Source organism: Melopsittacus undulatus, chromosome 2 (genome assembly GCF_012275295.1).
Source record: "Melopsittacus undulatus isolate bMelUnd1 chromosome 2, bMelUnd1.mat.Z, whole genome shotgun sequence".
Lineage (NCBI taxonomy): Eukaryota > Metazoa > Chordata > Aves > Psittaciformes > Psittaculidae > Melopsittacus > Melopsittacus undulatus.
In genome coordinates, this window is record NC_047528.1 from 51,010,150 (window position 1) to 51,027,296 (window position 17,147).

Consider the following 17,147-nt stretch of genomic DNA (forward strand, 5'->3'; position numbering starts at 1 on the left):
GTCCCCTTTATACGCAGGCTAGAAGCAACGCACAAAGTACTGTTTAACTCTGAACCATCTCCTTCCCACTCCCATAAGAACATCTGCCTTCCTTGAATGCCAGTATCTTGAAGTGTGTGATTATACAAAGAAAAGAACCATGCATTTTCAAGTTTCTAGTCATGTTTAACACTCATAAAACTGCTACAGAACGGATTAAACATTAAGACTTACTTTTCCAGCTCCTACAGGACCAATCACAGCCAGTAATTCCCCTCGTCTGACAGTAAAAGAAATTTGTTGAAGTGCTGGGCTTTCTAAGTTCTATAGATTTGAGAAAAAATTAGGCTTCCTCAGTAATGAAATACACACCATCGAAACAATCTTTATAACACAATGCACACAAATCATTATGAATTAGCAACCCACCATATTTCCAGGCATATTCTGCCTCTTCAGTAATTCACACTTTCAAAAGACCCCGATCCTTCACCACAAAAAAGTAATGCAGATAAAACAGGGTTCAAGGAATAAGGCACCCCAGGCAGCAGAACTAGTGGTTTCTCAAAGCCCACACATCCCTGCCGCAGCTCAGCACAAGGCTCGGGCAGGAGCCTCAGAAACAAGAGCTCTGTGCTGGCCACCACACCGGCATTCACAGCTCCAGAATGGCACATCTGGCAACACTGAGTAGCTGGAAAAGAGGAGGGCTGAAGTGCTTCTGGAGCCCTAGGAAAGCCAGGTCTGCACCTGCTCTAGGTCAAGGCTCTATCCAAAGTGAAAACAGTAAAATGCTGTTTGATTTTACATAACTTCATCTTGTATATCATGGATTCTCAGGGACTTTTCATGGACAACATAGTGGGTTATTTGTGTGAATACATACTACCTTAGGATTGTCTGTTTAACATTCCTTTTTTAGCATGCTTATCCTTTATGTTACACTACTGATAAGAGCTTATTTCCCAACATATTTTGCACCTCTCTTATCAAGGTTGTAAAAATGCCTTTTTCTTGTGGAAAAAAAGGATGCTCATGTCTTTAATAGCTAAGGGGCTGGTGCAGCTCCCTCTTGTTAAAGCAAAACACCCTTCTAACAGGATACGCCTTTACATGCATCTTAGACCACACTAAGCATGACTGACATTAAAATGCAAACAGGAAAATGTATGCATTAAAAAAAATAAATGAAGTAGCATTTCTATTGCCACAAATATTCCAAACAAACCTCAGTCTTAAGCTCCAAGAAAGGAGAGCACGGTGAAGAATACTCAGTGTACTTAACAGCTTGCAGACTGCTTAAAATCTCCAGCCACCTTTTACAGGTCAAGGCTGAAGAGGCCACCACCTAACCCCCCATGAATGATGTTGCACGACTGAGGTCTAGAAATGCAAAAAAAGGGAAGCTTGTAACTCATTTCAAATTATTTGGGAGAGACACAGGGAGAGTATCCAACCACACACAGGATGGCTGGGACAGCTGGGCTAGAACACATGCCCACCTGTGCCAGGATAGATACTCAGTTAAGCAGCATCCTGCCCCGAGCACGTCGCCCACCACAGGTCCCACCTCGCAGAAGCACCACAGGGTTCACAGATGAGTCACATTGAGAACCCAAACTTGCGCACATTGTGCAACTCTGCAGAACTACTTCTGCTGCTACTACTAAGGCCCACAAGGTGGCAACAACGGGGCTTTTTTCCTTTTCTCGACCCTCCTCCCAGTCAGCATTTTACCATCAATCTGATTTCTCCCTCCAGAGTACACAGTTGAGGTGCTCAGCTAGTGCTAAGATCAGGGAAACATTACCAGCTTATGACAGCTGAATGTTCTTGGGGTTTGGCTGGGTTTTTTTTTCCAATGCAAAGCTTGTAGGAAGAGAAAAACATCTCTTAACTACATCAGTTAGTCTATACGGAAAAAGTAAATAAGCTTTCAGACACAAGTCTTTCTTCAGAACTCTTGAGGTTGTGCTTCTGTATTCATCAAAGTGCAAATATATTTTCTGTCATGCTCAGGTTTTTTTTTTTTTAAATACAGATCCTAAGAGCCCAAAGGCATTATAGAATTTTTCAGCAAGTTTTTAAACTATTACCCAAATATGAAAGTGGGATTGCAAGATGTCAAACACCCTATACAAAAGTAAAGCAAACACCCAAGGGGCACAGTATTTTTTGCAAAATAGCATTCTTTATAATTAAAGGAAATTTGTCCTGAATTCATCACACTTATTTTTAGACACTAAACTGAGGCACTTAAATTAGAGCAAAACTTCCAACCAAGTTATCTGACAGCTCATTACCACAAATGTCCCAGCTCCCGTGTGCCCTGTCAACTATCTGCGTCTTTCACTTCCCTTCTGCCACTTGTTCTTGCCTGATCTTGCAGACAGGTTGGTCATGGCACTCAGTTATCAGAAAATATATCATGTTGGAAGTGATTCATTTTCTATTGCATTTTCCCTCTGAACTGATTCACCACAGGACTGCAAATACATGCATTAGCAGCAGCACAAGGGGGGGAACAGACAGATACACAAAGTGTGAGGACAGGACACAAGAATGATCCCCTGATGGCCAGCAACTCCTTAGGTGAGCCTGGGCAAATCATACATATCCAACTGAAGAGAGACAGAACAATTCATTCCATCTAAGAGATCATTTGTTGCACAGAAGTCCTATACGGCTGAGGCTCCACATTTAAGTGACTAAAATTACAAGGGATAAATTTGGCCTCTGTTCAAATGCTTTAATTTTAAATCTGAAGTGGCTCAGTTGAGCAGACACAGTTCTGTAAACTTAAGGCACAACAGTAAAAAAGCCTTACTGAAGAATCCCTAGTTCCATGCTGGTACCAGACTAGCCTGTGGGACTCGAGATAACGCTTGTCTTATTAAAACAAGAGTGTAACCATTAATTAATTGGTTTTCTTTATCTTTTGATAAACTGCAATACACTATGTTAGCTTGTTTTCCTACAAGTCTAGCTAACAATCCTTTTTTTTACTTCCAGTGATTTTGGTTTCATATGCTGTGTTTTGGGGAGTTATTTTTAGTATCTCTTTTAGCACACAATCCTTAAAGTGAAAAAATTACCATGCAGCTGCACAGAGATCCAAGAAGTCTTGAGAAACCTTGCCAGGGTAGCAATCTAAGTCACTTACTTGAGAAAGGATGGAGTATTTTTATTACTCCTTTACTAGCTCCTCTCTCTCAGAGCTCATCATCTTTTCGGTGAGAAACTCTATAAAATTACTTTGCATCACTGTAAGAGTATGTAGGAGAAACTTTCTGAGCAGCTCTTAATAGTTCCGGGAGAACTGTTCTCCCATGCACAGGGCATTAAATACAAAATTAAAGTTACAGTAACAGGTTTGTGGGTGGTTTGTTGGTTTGGCGCTTTTAAAATCTACAGGCAACCAGTAATTCTAGTTGCACTGCCCTGCCTTATGCAATATAAACAAGTTTTGGAAAAAAAGAAGGAGTTTTATGGGCATATTATGCAACCATTTCCTATAAATTGTTAACAGTGTTACCTGTGTTGGTTGGAGAAGAAAACAGAGACTAAGAGATACATTCCATTTTGCATTAGAATGTATTCACCATTAAGTTTAATATCAATTACTTTGTAAGAATTCGTTCAATGTCTCGAAGATTTATGTCGAAGAGACAACTCTGAGAAAGCAAAGCTCAATAATACAGCAATTCTTTTTTTTTTTTTTTTTGTAGCTGAGCAGCAGTATTAGGTAGATTCTCATGTTTTCACACTTTATCTTCCTTGGGACACAGCACACGTATGGGAAGAAAGTATATAAAGGGCAATATGTGTCTTATTTGCATTACATTTACATACAAAATTCTTTTTTAGAGATTCCAGCATTTGTTATGGAGACTCAAGCCTGTCTTGTGCAAGGATATTGGCAGCTTATAAGACGTAAAATAATTCATCACAAATTGCTGCTTACCATAGCAAATTGCAGTTTTAAAACAGAGACAACAGTCAACCTTTGCCTTTAAGGATACAGAACAGATTTATCAGCTCTGTGTTTTTCCTTTTTCTAGCCATTTTCACGGGTTTGGTGCATTTTAAGCAGAGAAAAATTTGTAGCTGAACAGTCTCAAAATACACAGAGTAACAAACACATGCAGTCTAGTATCTAAAGCTTTCCATTCTAAGTAGTATAATATTGAACTGATTCAAGACCAATGGACTGAGCAATATTCAGTTTACAGAAAAAAAAAACTAAACACCACACGCTAAGGTCCACCTTACTGTGCTTAATTGCAATTTAAGTACCTCAGTTAAATTACAGCGCTGTTAAGAGATAGTTTCACAAAGAAACACACAGATACTCATTAAGTATAATATTCAGGAATAGCTAATTTTAAATGCACTTGGTAGTGTTTTCAGTACTATTCTACAGAGTTAGTTTAACACACTAAATAGATTCTCATATACAAAAAATGGAATACAAAATATTAGCACACGATACATATACACAGACATAATGTTTTAGACTTAGAATGACTGCAGTGCCAATATATTTTACATTTAGTCGAAGTAAATTTACCTTATCCCAATAGCAAGTCAAATCCTGAACATGAAGGATGGCATTCTCATTATTACCATGCAGTTGTGGTTTGAAGTGTGAGACCTCATCAAGTATCAGAAAGTTCTGCAATAAAAGAGAAACAGGGAAAAAAAAAAGAACAGAGAAAAGCCTATTGTGAGACTAAGGAAGGAAAGGGAACCTAAGCAGCATACAAACACTAAGGGAGTCGGGGAACCAACCACAAACTGATCAAGGAACTGCATTTCCAAAACAGTGCACAACTCCTTCAACAGTGTACCTCTAACTAACTGTCCCCTCCACAAACCCCAAAACTGTAGATTTAGTAGCACTGAAGTACTACAGGACTGTAAAAACCACCCACTCAATAAAACAGAATTCCTGAAGCAAACGGGCCACAAGAACCCACCCTGTCTTCTCCTTGAAACACTGACAAATCTTAAAATTACTTGATTCCATCTTTCCATGCAAGAAGTGAAAACTTCACTGCAACACTTTAGCATTCCACTGCTTTGATGATAAACCCTTATGTTGTTTTGCTCAGAAGAACAATGAGGACATGGTATGAAGCTGTTAACTGCCCTTATTAAGCATTCTCCAAGTGACAAAGGTGGCTGCAGCTCACCCAACCTCTCAGTTCAAAGTCCAGAGCATTAATAAAAAAAAAAATAAAAATTGCTTTTATCTGCATAACTGATTCATTGCACTTTCACTACTGTACTTCTGCATTCTAGCCCAGCCAGAGAACCTTTGCTTCAAGTTGCATGAACATGCACTTTTGTCCCACAGCCACAGTCCTGGCACACTTTCCTGATGCCTCATTTATAAACAGCTCAAAGACATTTAGAAAGGAAGGGGGTAAATTCTAAAGACTTTCAAGGGTAAGAGTTAACGCAATTTTAAGCCAAAACCAGAAAAAATCTATCATGCTTTGAATCACAAAGCACAAAGACCTTAAACGGGCTCTAGCAGGCAATATTTTGAGAAAAGAAGGAAGATCTTGATCTTAGCAGCCAAGACTTAACAAGTTAACTAACTCAGCTTAGTTAAGAAGTTAACTGAGCTAACAGTTTGCAGACATGAGATAGCTGCCGAAGTCCTACATTCACTACCTAAGAGGAAGCAGAATCATAAAATAGTTTGGGTTGGAAGGGACCTTCAAAGGTCATGTAGTTCAATCCCTGGCAGTGAGCAGGGATATATAACTATCTGTACACATGTTCCTCTTCCTTCAAAAATGCCTACAACACCTTTTTCCAAGTACACTTCTCTCCTACATTTCAGACAGACCCAGAGTGCACGTCACGTTTTTGCACACACGTACACAGCAACACACTCAGCTTTCAAAATAAGCTGTTTCATTAGAAATCCAACTGTAAAACTAAAGGCTGCTGTTGTCTGTGACATTAAAACAATGTTAGACTACAAGAAGAAACCCACATACCATCCAAATCGATAACCGTACCTTGATTCGCCGTATGCTAACCACTGCCTCAGACACTCTCTCAACAGCCGCAGGGAAGAACAGCGTTACTGTCAGTCTTACTGCGCCATACAGGGACACCGCAACAAACACCCGATTTGCAGAGATAACATTGCCAAGTAGTACATATGCCATGAAAGTCATGAACACTGTGATTTTGCTTGCCACAAAGAAGGAGGCTAAGTTCAGTCCTCGAAGGTAGGAGCTTTTCATAATCATGGCAATCTCCTTCCTAAAAATGAAAAATACAGTCACATCAAACTTTCTCGTTAGAGTTGCCCTTAACAACTGGATGAGGGAAAACTCAGGATTTTACTTCCATATCCTTTCTCTTCCCATTGGACCCCCCCAACTCACATCTAAAGAACTGTTAAGTATATTATATGGTAAATAACAAAGCCAATTTTAAAGGCTTAGAAACCAATGGGGGAAATTATGACATTTAATATTTTAGTAGCTATAGAAAATAGTTATTTTTTGGAGACAGAAAACCAAAATGCTCTTTTTTTTTTCTTCTGCTTTGGTCAAACCAGTATTTAATTCTGATTCTATGTTGCTCTGAATCTTCCTGGGTTGCATGTAAGAGCAAAGAGGAAAAAAACTCTGTATAAAAGCCAAGCACCCACAAACTCTTTATTATTTCAGTACCAAAATCCAGTGCAGCTCAGTCACAAAACTGTTAAGATCAACACATATGCAGGAGTTGAAAAAACAGGGCAACTTCCAAAGGATCAAGAATTCACCTACGGCCCAGGTGTGGTTATGATTTTCACACACTAACTTGTACTACTCTCCATAAAAATAATCTGCTATTATTCAGCTGCTGCTCCTCAAACTGGATCACAGTATTTGCAGCATGCTCCTGGCTTTTTTTTCTCTAGGAATTCAGGATCATAATTCAAGAAACACTGATCTGTGAGGACAATTGTTCTGCCAACCATTACCCTAAATGTGACTGAAGTACTGCACAGACGCATGAGTCTCCCTCCAGCAACTGAAAAGCTGTTGATGTGTACGTTCTCTGTTTCCACTTCAGTTAATTTCAGTTTTCACCCTGAAATGACTCACCAAGTCCAACCCTCAAAATGTTACTGCATTATCTACAATGTGGATGCCATCAGTCTTAACTTCATATTACAGTAAGTTTTCCTTTATCAAGAAAACCGTAACAACTTACTCCTTCCCACAGTATCCTGACTACCCTGGATTTGGAGAAGGCTGAGATTCTTTGATGACTTCTCTGCCTCAGTCTTCCCTGGCAAATGCTCTGACCATGCTGCCCAAGTCTTGGAAGGCAGATGCAGGGACTGTGAGAATGAAGACCTTAGGCCCACTGTAGGAGAGGATCTGGTTCAATACCATCTTAAGAACCTTAACGAGCAGAAGTTCGTGGGACCTAACAAAATTCATCTGTGAGTCTTGAAGGAGCTGGCAAATGAAGTTGCAAAGCCACTGGACATCATATCTGAAAAACCATGGCAGTCAGGTGAAGTTCCCAATGACTGGAAAAAGAGAAATATAACCCCCGTCTTCAAGAAGGGGAAAATGAATGACCTAGGAATTACAGACCAGTCAGTCTCACCTCTGTGCCTGGCAAAAGCTTTAAGCAGATTCTCCTGGAAGGCATGCTAAGTCACATGAAAAACAACAAGGTGCTTGGTGACAGCCAGCATGGCTTCACTAAGGGGAAATCCTGCCTGACCAATTTGGTGGCCTTCTATGACAGGGCTATGGAACTGATGGTCAGGGGTAGAGCAGTTGATGTCATTTACCTGGACTTGTGCAAAGTGTTTGACACTGTCCCACACGACATTCTTGTCTCTAAACTGGAGAGACATCAGTTTGATAGGTGGACCATTCAGCGGATAAAGAAATGGTTAGATGGCCACATGCAAAGTGTTGTGGTCAATGGTTCAATGTCCAGACCAGTAACGAGAGATATTGCTCAGGGATCTGTGTTGGGACCGGTCTTGCTCAACACCTTTGTCAGTGACGTGGACAGTGGGATTGAGTGCGCCCTCAGCAAGTTTGCAGATGACACCAAGCTGCATGGTTCGGTTGATACACTGGAGGGAAGGAATGCCATCCAGAGGGACCTTGACACACTTGTGAGGTGGGCTGATGCCAACCTCATGAAGTTTAACCATGACAAGTGCAAGGTCCTACACCTGGGTCGGAGCAATCCCAGGCACAGCTACAGGTTGGGCAGAGAAGAGATTCAGAGCAGCCCTGAGGAGAAGGACTTGGGGGTGTTGGTTGATAAGAAAATGAACATGAGCCGGCTTCAGTGTGCACTTGCAGCCCAGAAAGCCAACCTTATCCTGGGCTGCATCAAAAGGAGTGTGACCAGCAGGTCAAAGGAGGTGATCCTGCCCCTCTACTCTGCTCTTGTGAGACCTCACTTGGAGTATTGTGTGCAGTTCTGGTGTCCTCAACATAAAAAGGACATGGAACTGTTAGAACAAGTCCAGAGGAGGGCCACGAGGATGATCAGGGGACTGGAGCACCTCCCATATGAAGACAGGCTGAGAAAGTTGGGGCTGTTGAGCCTGGAGAAGAGAAGGCTGCGTGGAGACCTCACAGCAGCCTTCCAGTATCTGAAGGGGGTGTATAAAGATGGTGGGGAGGACTCTTCATTAGGGACTGTAGTGACAGGACAAGGGGTAACGGGTTCAAACTTAAACAGGGGAAGTTTAGATTGGATATAAGGAAGAAGATCTCTACTGTGAGGGTGGGCTGCCCACAGGAATGGGCTGCCCAGGGAAGTTGTGAATGCTCCATCCCTGGCAGTGTCCAAGGCCAGGTCGGACGAAGCCTTGGGTGATATGGTTTAGTGTGAGTTATCCCTGCCCACGGCAAGGGGGTTGGAACTAGATGATCTTAAGGTCCTTTCCAACCCTAACTATTCTACGATTCTGTGACTTTATGTGCTTGAAATAATATTGAATACAAAATTCTGTAACAATTCCTAATTTCTTTTCCCAAATATTCTGGCAATTCTCAAGGAAATTCTTCATCATTTTGATTACCTTCCACTTGGAACTATACAGTAAGATTAGAAACTCAAGTTATGATGATACAATTTGAAGTAAATTTTTACTTAAGAGAGAGAAGGATGCAAGATGCTCTACTGGAAAACTAGTTAAGCAACTTTCCAACTCTACTTGCCAAACTGGCTGAATTGACACACTTTCAGAGTTTCAAAGACATTTTTTCAGCTTAAGGGCTCACAATCTCTGATCTCCAGAGTACAGTGAAAGAACACTTGTATGCCAACTATTTGAATTGGGTCTAATTCAATTACTTCAACAATCCTGGATGAAACACTTTTCCCACCCTTTAATAATCCTTAATAATCCTCTCTACTATCTGCAAATAATCAGTAAGTTCTTTGTGCTACTTTCCATAAAAATCAGATAAATTACAGCCTACCTGCAGGCTGTATATAATACACTACACTCCCTTAAGGCACAAACGCAAAACCAATATGGACAGCCACAGGAGAAAGAGCAATGGAGGTGCTCAGATGTCACTTCAGCAACTGTCAACGGCCACTGTAGTAATACTGGGCAATAAATCACCTGGCTGAAGACTTTTAATTACAGTTTTCCACAGCACAGTTAAAGAAAAGAAAGAGGGCTCAAGACACATTTTGGAAGAGCTTCTTTCTCTCCATCATTAAAAAGGAGCCTCTAACCCTAATGAGACGTTGAACTTGAATGATGTGAATATGCCCACTGAGGAAGCTTTCAATAAATATCCTCTCTGGCTCCACGCAAGACAGCAAAGCTTTCAATCAACAAAGAACATTCAATCAGCACATGATCCTAATACCTGAAGGTGGAAAGGATTATGTGCATGGGAAGAAATGTCTCAGGCAACATTAGCAAGTTTGCAAGCCTGTACGCGGATGTAAAGGAAAAAAAAAACCTTTAAAAAAAGAGGAATTCCAAGTAAAACAAATTGAAAAAAAGGAAAAAAGCAGAATCTACAGCAGGATAACAATCTTCCACTCATGTCAGACATAACATGAAAATTAAATGATGAGAAATATTCACCTGAACTACTTATTCTTCAGTACTGTATGCTCTTATACTGATAAGTAAAAGTGCAAATATTGACTGAAAATGGAATTTAATGAATTAATTTTCATCAGATATCGATGGACGTCAGAAACTAAATGTCTTAGGACACCAACTCAGCTGTCCTTGCCAGTTGAACAACTAGGGAATTTCTGAGCTGCTGTCTTTCTCCCCTCTACCTTCCCAGACAGCTCGAGCAATACTTCGAAACACAGAAAGAGAAGCAGAGTACCACCTGCAGATGCTATCATTTAGGACAGAAAGTCAGACTTCATATATTTCTCAGGAGGGAAATGTCTTGCTTCTTGGCTACTTGTTACTAGTTTACACAACTGGGGATGAAATTGTTTAATTACAACTACTACAGTTTATCAGTTGCTGGTTTTAAACACAGCCATAAAAGGAAGCATAAAAACACACACAATTTATAAATATCAGAGGCTTTTTTTTTCTGTCCCATTAGATCATATTTTTATTACTCCACTCTAAAACTATAGAAAGTTCTAAAATAAAATTAAAAAAAAGCCAAAGAAGTTCAAATAAACTGCACTTTGAAGTACAAAATAACACAATTACTGACATGTAAAAAAATGGAAACAGATATTGATCATATACCAAGCTGTATCTTTCTAGGATTACCTTCTTAAACCATTCACAACTTCGGCAAACGATTTTTCCCAAGCATACATCTTTATTATCTTCATGCCACTTATGACTTCATTCATGGTCCTAATTCTGACATCTGTTAAGGCAGCTGTCTTGCTTCTGTAAATAGCACAAAGTAAAAATTCTCACATTCTGAAAAGAGTATTTACAATGGCATAACATATTCATATTAATGAAGTCTCAGCTTTGACTTGTATAGAGGATTCATGTAATTGTAACTGCACTGAGAGTCTTCCTAAAACAGCATCTTAAAGCTGACACACAGCAGAGAGACTTGGTGTATCTGTATTCCTGGTATCCCCTGTTCTCAGGGAACTAAGTTGATCTAATGCTTGGTTATATGTCAGCTTGCACAAATACACAGTATTCTTTGAACTACATATTTTTATATAAAAAAAAACAAAACAAAACAACCCTCAAAAGAAAAAAATTACAATTATAGAATTTAGGACTAAGCAAAAATCAGAGAATTACTTCTAAAAATTGTTTTGAAAAGCCAGAACAACAATCCTTCTCACAAGACTCTTTTGATGTTGTTAAAGAAACTTGGCCTCTCTGTGTATCTTTTTGAGATTAACTCAAAAGCAAAGATTACTTAGTAACAGTACATGAGCTATAATTTAGGAGAGCTAATCTAGATATGGCTTTAACAAATTAATATTATTTAAGCATTAATCGCAATTATCACTAAAGTAAATAATCTATTTTAGTTCCACATTATGTTTGCACTGATGAACAAATGGGAAAAAAATACATAATTAAATAATAAAGTCACAGTTTTAATTAGGAAAAAGCATTGAAAGTTAGATGCCACATAATGAATGTACAAACCATGCTAATAAAGCCTATTACAATTCTGAATTCACTCATGTAGATAAACTTACTTCGCATATAGTGAGCTAAGGTAGGCCTTATTTTGATAAAACACACCTCCCCCTGCTGGATTTCTTATTTTTGTATATAGCAACAAAAATTAAGATTCAGAAATCATATTTAAAATAAAAATAAACTAATAAACTTTCAAAAAGCTCTTCAGAAGGGGTGAGCTGGGTTTTGTCAGCTTAACCTGCCTGGCTGTCAGATTTCTCTAACGCTCTGGAAGAAATAGCAATGTTTAAAACACTTAAGTAGAAAGAATTTCAGACACCTGCTCACCATCTACGAAAAACAACTTCTGAAATCCAGCATTGCGTAAACGTTGGGATGGCTGAAGCAGGGTATTTATGCAAGAAGAAATATTTATACAAGAAAACTAACAAAAGCAATGTAGAAACTTGGCCCCAATACAATCAAGATTTCTTATTAAGACTGAAGAAGACAGCTTTGCCTGCACCAACTGTACTGACATGAACAAGATTATCTTCGCTAAATCCTCTTTCCCTTTTTGAAAAAGGGACAGCAGTAAGAAAAACAACTGTTCAAAGACTGAGAGCGCTCATTCTTTCCTTCCCATACACTCACCATCACTGCAAAAGGCAAAACTTAACATATGCTGTTCACACTTCAGCACGTGCCTGAGAAATTCCCTTTACGACACTCATGACCATTCTAAATTAAGCAAGTGCACAATTTTTCACTTTTACAAGGCATATTTGGTCAGTTTTAATCATGTCTGTCACAAGGGACAGATTTTACCTTACAAAAATTAAAACGGCTTTAAATGAGAATATTACAATTGCATGGCTAAGCACTGAAAGGATTGAGTTCTTGTGACAAAATATACATACAATGGTCTTCAGTCCAATAATTGAACTATTTCTCAAATAATGTATTAGGTCATGTATTTTGTAAAATTTCTAGTACCTCTTCAGGTAAAAGCAACACTGCATAATACACTGCATACCATTCTATAGGATACTGAGTCTGTTTCTGCAAATTCCTACAGCACTGAAACTCATGCCTGCATCATACGCTGGTATGTACGTACGTATTTACAGGACTGGGTCACAAGTATAATGCTGAATAATAGCACAAATTAACTGCCACACTGAGTGTGTCTGGATTTTAGCAAAAGCTTTAATCCTTAAATTACTTCTTTATAGGCTGATTTCCTTAAATCCATGCAGATTCCCAGCAACTGCCATGTGAACACACTCATCATTACAGAGCTGGAATCCACTTCAGCTTTTCCATTAACTCCTTCTGTTCACTGCACATTTTTATGCACGTGTAGACAAGCAAAAGCTTTTCTAGTTAAGATTCTTTCCCTTGCACTGCATCCAAACAAGTGTCTGTTAATGAATGGGGGAAAACCCCAAACAACATTACACTGCCACTGCTTAACTTTAAAAATACATACCTTCAAGAAGAGATTTTTGTCACCTTGTTGTCTGACCCTGGACAAGTCCCTTAATCTCTTTGTGCCTCAGTTTCCCATCTGTAAAATGGGGATAATAATGCTTACCACCATGGACAAGGCACTGGTTAAGTACTAAGTATTTTAACTATTGACTCAAAGCCCAAAACCTCAAAAACTTAAAACTCAAAAAATCCCAACAATGAAGTAGCTCGATACTTATGCACGCATATCACACATGCAGTGAAAATGCACATGTAAGAATTTATTGGAAGTGTTCCACAAACAGATTTTGTCATAAAAAAAGCACGAAGAATTTGACAGAGAACACTGAATGGCTCATTATTTGAGAAATAGCCCGTAACTGAAGACTATCACAGTGATTACAAATAGAAGGAAATCTACAAGTTAGTCTCCTTTCATAATTCTCAGCTCTCTCTTCATACCTAGCCATGCAACAGCAATGCCAGTCTCAGTACTTCTGGAAAATCAGCCTTAAAATACAACGTGAAAACAACACGTAACTCATAAAAAAGTTTCACTTTTTGAAAGAGCTAGAAGGAACCAGTTCATCCTGAATACAAACACAACAGGGATGAATAAGGCTATTACACATGTGTGTAAACAGCAAACATAAACATATTCCCATCTAGATGTAAAGGCTATTTACAAGCTGATGATGTAAGTAGAGCATGATTAAGTACACAAGAAAGTCTGAAAGCCAGAACATTGAAAGCAATTCAATAACCTCACTTGAGGCAAGTATTTCTTTTAGGAGGAAGTCAGAAAAAAACAAATTAAATTTGCCAGATAATGGATAATTACTGCAAACTCATTTTGTATCTCCACAGCCTAGAACCTTACAGTTAGAAACCTCATAGCTGACATCAAAACCATCATCATAATTCTTCCTTTCTCTCTCAGTTCCTTCCCCTTTTTCCTCTCTGCATCTTGCCTGTCATGGAGGGGTGAGAGAGCAAGACCTTTGAACATGAAACTTTCAAAGCTTTCTCTTGCAACACCTGTACAGCCCCATTAAATCTAACCTACAGTAGGACTGACAGTACTGCCTTTGTAGTAACCACTCCTTAAGTATCAATGCAGGAGGGCAAAGCCCAAGGAGTTATAAAATTCTATGCCACATCTACAGCAAGTAAGCTACAGAAGTAGCCCAGCTCTTCTAGTATACTGAACAGCTAATGAGTAGCAGATATTTTCTGCGTGTCCACTTCAAATCCCTAAATAGGAATTCAGAATTCTCACATTATCAACTACAAAAAACACAAGCAAAGATGAAAGACAACACAAAAAAACCCCACACCAGACAGAAGCAGTACCCTGCCTCCATCAACTATGCCCATTTTAAAACTCAGGACAAAAAATACCTACAACCCAACACATGCAACCTTACCTTAGGGAAGAAAAAAGCCTCCCAATGCATGTCTGGACAGGAAGAAGAATAATTAGAACTGCCATTCCTGCAAGACATGATGGGCCTATCTCCATCCAGAGAAGTACTGTTACTGCTACAGCTTGAATTGGTCCAGCCCACAAGAAGTGCAAGAAAATTGTTACCTAGGCAAACAGTTAAGAAAAAAAAAATAAGCTTTTGGTCTTACATAAAAAAATTAAACCTTAATAACACAAAGTTGAAGAAACACCCTTGCCTGCAACAGGTACTGAGGCATCCAGTGAGAATTCTGCCCCAGAGACCTTAATGTACATGGAGGTGCCTAACCTCCAGAAAAGCAGAAAATTACCACGCTGATTTGGTTTTATCTTCATGCACCAGTATTTCTCTGAGCTTGGGAAAATACTTAAGGAGGGGGGAAAAAAGTATGTTTTCCGTCGGTCTTTTAAGAGAGTATTTCTCTTTCTATGATGTTTAAGAAACATATAAAGGAAATGTTCATAGGACACAATCACCAGTTGTAAACAAAAACTTCTTAACTCCACAATTTCTACAGCCCCTTGGAAAGACCTGTAATATTCTTACCTGGTCAAACTTGTTCACATCATTTGACAGAAGATTTACTATTTGACCAGTGGTAGTTTTTGCCATAGCTACACTACTGAGACGAAGTGCCTAAAAAAAGAACAGTCAAAACTGTCACAGCTCATAGAGCACAGTACACCTATACACAGAAGGCTCGATACACAAATACAATACCAAGGCAAAAGCTGAAGGCATATCTCAGCTTTTGCCTGTGAATACCTGGGCACAGTTCAAGAACCTTAGATAACACATGGGTTAGGTTAAATATTCTGAAGAAGAGAGTATAAAATAAAGTTTAGGGAAGGACTGTGGAAAACAGAAGTGCTGTAACTATTTTCATGTCTGAAGAGATTAAAAATGGGTAAATACCAACATATCAAGTTATCAAAACTAAACAAAAGAGCCTGTAACTTTTCATTTCCATTGCTCTCCCCTACACTACAAGCATCTGTTCAAAACAGAAGCAGAATACTCCACCTGAAGACCAAATTAAGATCAGGACAATGTTTGACCAACTGAAAGAATTTTGTTTTGAATGAGATTCTTGACAGAAACAAAAATCTCAAGTTATTCCTTTTACACTATCAGTTCTTGCTAACACTGCAAACAGTGCTTTCTGTCTTTGCAAATGAGAGTTAATATCCCTTTAAAATTTTCCCTTCTTAATAACTCTTGTAAAATCGTAAGATTTCTAAAGAACATTAAATGAAGTTTAGCACATGCTATGAAAAGCAAAAAGCGGAAATACAAATATTTCTATAGATTAATAAATAAGTTGATTAACAGAAAATAGTATGTGATCACAATACCCCCTAAAAACAGCATCTGGAAATATGCAGTCTGAACATGGCTGCAAAGATCCAAACTGAAATAGCTCAAAGATAAAGATTACAGACCCTGCTTCCTTCTACTCCTGCTGGAAAGAGAACACAGTTTTGCAGCACAAGTAAAAAAAATTATAAAAACAATATAAAAATATGTTACATGTTTTCCCGTAACAAAATAGTTTCAAGTCCGCCCCAGTCACCCCAGGAGAACGCTGCACCAGTGTCCTGCTAGTGGTCCACAGCCTGGGTCCATCTGGGCCCCATCACCTGGGTCACCTTTTTGACTTCTTCCTAGCTATTTCAGACACAGCAAAAACAGTTTCAAAATGTATTGTCCCAGTTCATTCTGACCAAGACAGCAAGCACCTGAGCCAAAAGGAGGTAGCTCATCTGTGACCGATTTGTCTTCTCGGAGAAAAGACAGCCTTTCCCATTGTCAGGTGGTAATGCAATTTCAGTCTTTTCTTCCCTTCCTGCTTCAAAACCACTTCTCAAGTAGCACTGGGTTTTAATGTTTTTTATTTTTTTTTAAGTGAAATAAGCCTTACATTTTCCTGGCTGAATGGACCTGTCTAGACTGCAAAAGATGCAGAAGGAAATGGAAACATCAGACACAAAGCAGCAGTTTTACTGATATAACCAATTTCTCCCCAAAGTTCTGTTTTGGTACTTTCCATTTCTACTACATCTGAAACATGTACCACGTACCACAGGAGCTGCTATAAAGAAAATTAACTCTATCCCAGCCAAAGTCAGTATACTGTGACTGTAAGTACTCTTTTGACCTTAACATTTATAAATTCACTCTGAAGGTAAGACATACTAATCTAGAGCCACGCACCTTTTTAAAAAGCAACTGCAGTTTGAATTTAATTTTATTTTACATTTACCAATTATCTGCCTGTTTTCAGCAGAAAGATCTACTTGACTTTCTGTCTATAAATTTTCTGTACAGACATATTTCCCAGCAAGCACCCTCTCTCAAGAAAAACAGGTTTTAGTTATATGGACTAATGACATTGGTTTGTACGCTTGATGTCTTAGGTTATTCTTTTCCCTTTTTTACCCCCAAGAGGTAATTGCAGTGGTCTAATTTCAATTTTTTAACAATTTTTTTGCCTCCCATACTCCCATCTTAGTGTTTTAACCTTTCTCTGTCCCAAAAAATTAATTCAAAAGTACATTAAAAAGGGAAAACTGACCATAGAAAAGAATAATATAATTGCTTGATCAAATAACTGCTGACAC

At 38.8% G+C, this 17,147-nt stretch overlaps 1 protein-coding gene across 1 annotated transcript in view; it reads right to left on the minus strand.

The window, feature by feature from the left end:
- The window catches only part of ABCC4 (ATP binding cassette subfamily C member 4 (PEL blood group)), a 151,630-nt gene that overhangs the window by 115,653 nt on the left and 18,830 nt on the right, over positions 1 to 17,147 (minus strand). The window contains exons 5-10 of the mRNA XM_034072049.1: positions 15,073 to 15,162; positions 14,488 to 14,651; positions 10,754 to 10,879; positions 6,015 to 6,264; positions 4,550 to 4,654; positions 214 to 303 (exon numbers count right to left, since the gene is read on the minus strand). Coding sequence (XP_033927940.1) covers positions 214 to 303; positions 4,550 to 4,654; positions 6,015 to 6,264; positions 10,754 to 10,879; positions 14,488 to 14,651; positions 15,073 to 15,162 — 825 coding nt within the window. The remainder of the gene's footprint in view (positions 1 to 213; positions 304 to 4,549; positions 4,655 to 6,014; positions 6,265 to 10,753; positions 10,880 to 14,487; positions 14,652 to 15,072; positions 15,163 to 17,147) is intronic.